We start from the raw sequence: 3138 nt of genomic DNA on the forward strand, positions 1-3138 counted from the left end.
TGGGCCTGGCCCCCATCCCCATCCTGCCCCACTGGTGCCGGCTGTGTATTCTCGTAGGGGCTCTCCGTATCGTCCATGCCAAGGGCTGTTGAAAGAAGCCAGCGCAGAGCAGCTGAGTCCACAGGGCTGAGAGTGGTGAATACAGCATGGAGGGGGTCCTGTGGGCTCTCACCTGCCTCCAGCGCCTGGCTGGCCGTGCTCCGGCTCCCCATCACCTTGGCAAACCTCAGGTCAGCATAAACTACACTCTGGGCCATGTGGGCAAGCCCTGAGCTCTGCTGGCTCTAACCTTGCCCTTGGGATGCTTCTCTGCGATGGTCCTGCTCCCCAGTAATTGCACTGCCTACAAAGGAGAAACGCAGCCAGTGTCTGCAGAAGCAGAAGTTTGCTCTGAACTGTAGCAGATGGGACTAGTGAGGCACGGCTGCAGGGACCAGCACCCTCTCATTGGCCCCCGCACCACCAGCCTGTCCCCTCCCACACCTCAAAAGCACTCACGGTTCCTCTGGACATGCAACAGCACTGGGACAGCACAGCCTGAGGTCAGAGTGGTGGCAGAGAGGGGATGAACCCAAATCCTTGAGCCCAGGGAGTGATGAGGCAGAGCAGGGCTAGCCTGGATGCACATTGTAGGGGTGCAATGGAAGACTGGAGAGGAGCAGTGTAGGTACGCTCAAGTGACTTGCACCTGAGGTGCTGGAAAACATGTGTATCACACTGGGTTACTGCTTGGCCTTGTGTGCTCGACAAGCAGCACACCTGCACTTAGGTAACAGAGGTCTGAGATAGATGCGGGGCCATCTCTCACACTCCTGCTCTACAGAGCTGTCGTGTGAGTCCTGGGAACTCAGCAGAGCAGCAAGTAAAATATAACAAAGCAGTGAGGTCAATACCACATGCTTTCTAACAAGGAGAAATCTCCTTATGCCTGTGTTTCCACTTGCCATGCTGCTCGTGTGACCACTGCCTGTGTGCCTCCATCTAGGTGCTGCTGCAAGGATTCTCCAGATTTCCGGGTAGCGAGAATAAATCTACTCTTTGCATTTCAGCCGTGGCCTGTGGTTGTTTCTGCGTCCTGCCTGTTTCTGCCCACACACACATTACCCCAGTGATAGCCCTGTGGAGGTCTAGAGGTCTTCATAGATGCAAATTTCCCCTCCTGGCCTCTGGAAATAGGAATTTCCCAGTGATGTAGCTTATGCCACTGCCTCTTGTCCTCTTCCTGGTCCCCTCCTAGAAGATCTCAGCTTTAGCATTGCTCCAAACCTCTTCCCCACCTCCACAAAGAGTTGCATAGAGCAACGACATCTGTTTTGCCTTCCTTTCCACACACCACAACCCTAGCACTCACAGCTTCTTTTCCTCGGTCCCACCCTCCAGCCTCTCAGCATCTCAGTGCTCTCAACTGAAGTACATCCAGACAAAGACAGATTTCAGAAGGAATGCTGAGTTGAGGACCAGCTGGGCACATCCTGACACAGCCAGTTCCTGGGGCAGGACTGGAGATGTACAGCAATGCTGGTGGAGCACGGCAATGCACAGCCACTCTCCACCATCTCTGCAAGAACAAGGGAAGAATTTCATCACTGAAGAAGGGCAAAAATCACATCCAGGTTCAAAGGAGGTTTGGAAAGCTAAAGGTTGAGCAGCTTCCAGTCAATCCCCAGGAAGATGGAGCACATCCTCCTGGGCACACAGTGGTTCGGGCCCAAGGAGAACATGAGTGGTGGCTGGGGGGAGGCCAGTGGGATTTACCTAAGCCTGACTTGCCTGCCTGCTGCTGTGGGAGCACTGGGCTGAGGACACAAGGAGAGAAATTGGGGGTATTTATCGTGACCCTTCGAGGTCTGGCGTACAGGCTCTGTAGTTTCCTTGCTGGCAGAGTTGGGACATGTGGCCAGGAGAAGTGGAGAAGATCAAGAGCTCACACCACAACGCAGAAACTTCTTTTAGGCACTGTGGCAAATGTTTCTGCGTAGCACTGACGCTGAAACCCTGGAGCAGAGCACAGAGTGGGGTATCTTGTCTTGGGCTGGAACAGAACCAGTTCTGTTCAGTGATTCGGATTTTCAGCTCAGTCTCTTCTACGAGGCTGTACTTTCTGAAGTTAACAGTGTGTTTTTACAGACAGTGTCTTCTACTAGAAATAATAACACCTGATGTTTATGGTAGCTACCAAGGACTGGTATGAAGAAAGGCTCTTGCTTATACTTGCTCCTACAGACACCAAGTACACTGCGAAACCTTTTGTAATGCGTTGGGAAGCTAAGAAGTCAAATGTTGCACCTCTGTGGAGGAGCAGACAGGACAGGTGATGCAAAACTGACTAACAAATTATTCTGTTCCATACACATCATATTCAGTATAAAGCTGAGGAATCACAAAGCTTAAGCCCTCTTCTTCAATGGCCAGTGTCTGAGGAGGATTCTGTCCATTCTTTGCCTTTGATCCCCACCCGTGAGTTCCTGCATCCGGTTCCCAAATCCAGCATCAGTGGTCATCCACTGGAGAAGCTGAGGTTTTGATTTTGTATATATTTCTACATATATCATTATTTTAATTATTTTCCTATTAGTATTGTCATTGTTTCCTTAAAGCTCTTTTAGGTCTCTTTTCCAGTCTATAAATATCTCTCCCTTATTCCCTTTCACTTCCCCTTTGGGAGGGCAGAGGAGTTAACAGTGAGCATCTGTCATTCAGTGGCCAGACCAGCTCTAACCTTGGACAGAAGTGGAACCCCCGTCCTGGATGTGGCCAGCCCCAGAGCCACCTGCTCCTATGTGGAAGCTGGACCCTGACCCAGGGGTTTGAGTTCATTCTCAGTAGGCTGAGCCCTGCAGCCCTGCCCAGCTCCCCATCCCCAAGGTGCACCACCCCTTCACCATCCCCGGGGACCCTGAGAAGTTTCGGGGCGTGGAAGGCAACAGAGTGGTGGTGCTGGGGCCAATGACAGGGTGCTGTGGCTGTGCTTTCTGTTCCTGTCGCTGAACGATTCAGCAAATTTTGTATTCCGCGGAAACAAGTCCCACTTTTTTCCTTTGCAGCCCTGAAAGACCACTCAGCCAGAGTGGACCGAGAGGTCTCAGGGGGACCAGAGCAGCCAGGCACATGGCCCAGAGCGTGGTCTATGCTGACCTG

At 52.2% G+C, this 3138-nt stretch overlaps 1 protein-coding gene across 1 annotated transcript in view; it reads right to left on the minus strand.

Annotated features, from left to right (window-relative positions):
• The window catches only part of CD72 (CD72 molecule), a 3292-nt gene extending 3035 nt beyond the window's left edge, over positions 1 to 257 (minus strand). The window contains exons 1-2 of the mRNA XM_009879479.1: positions 173 to 257; positions 11 to 85 (exon numbers count right to left, since the gene is read on the minus strand). Of these exons, the coding sequence (XP_009877781.1) occupies positions 11 to 85; positions 173 to 257 (160 nt within the window). The remainder of the gene's footprint in view (positions 1 to 10; positions 86 to 172) is intronic.
• Positions 258 to 3138: the final 2881 nt, after the last annotated feature.

This window comes from Apaloderma vittatum, unplaced genomic scaffold (assembly GCF_000703405.1).
Source record: "Apaloderma vittatum isolate BGI_N311 unplaced genomic scaffold, ASM70340v1 scaffold22672, whole genome shotgun sequence".
Taxonomy (NCBI): Eukaryota; Metazoa; Chordata; class Aves; order Trogoniformes; family Trogonidae; genus Apaloderma; species Apaloderma vittatum.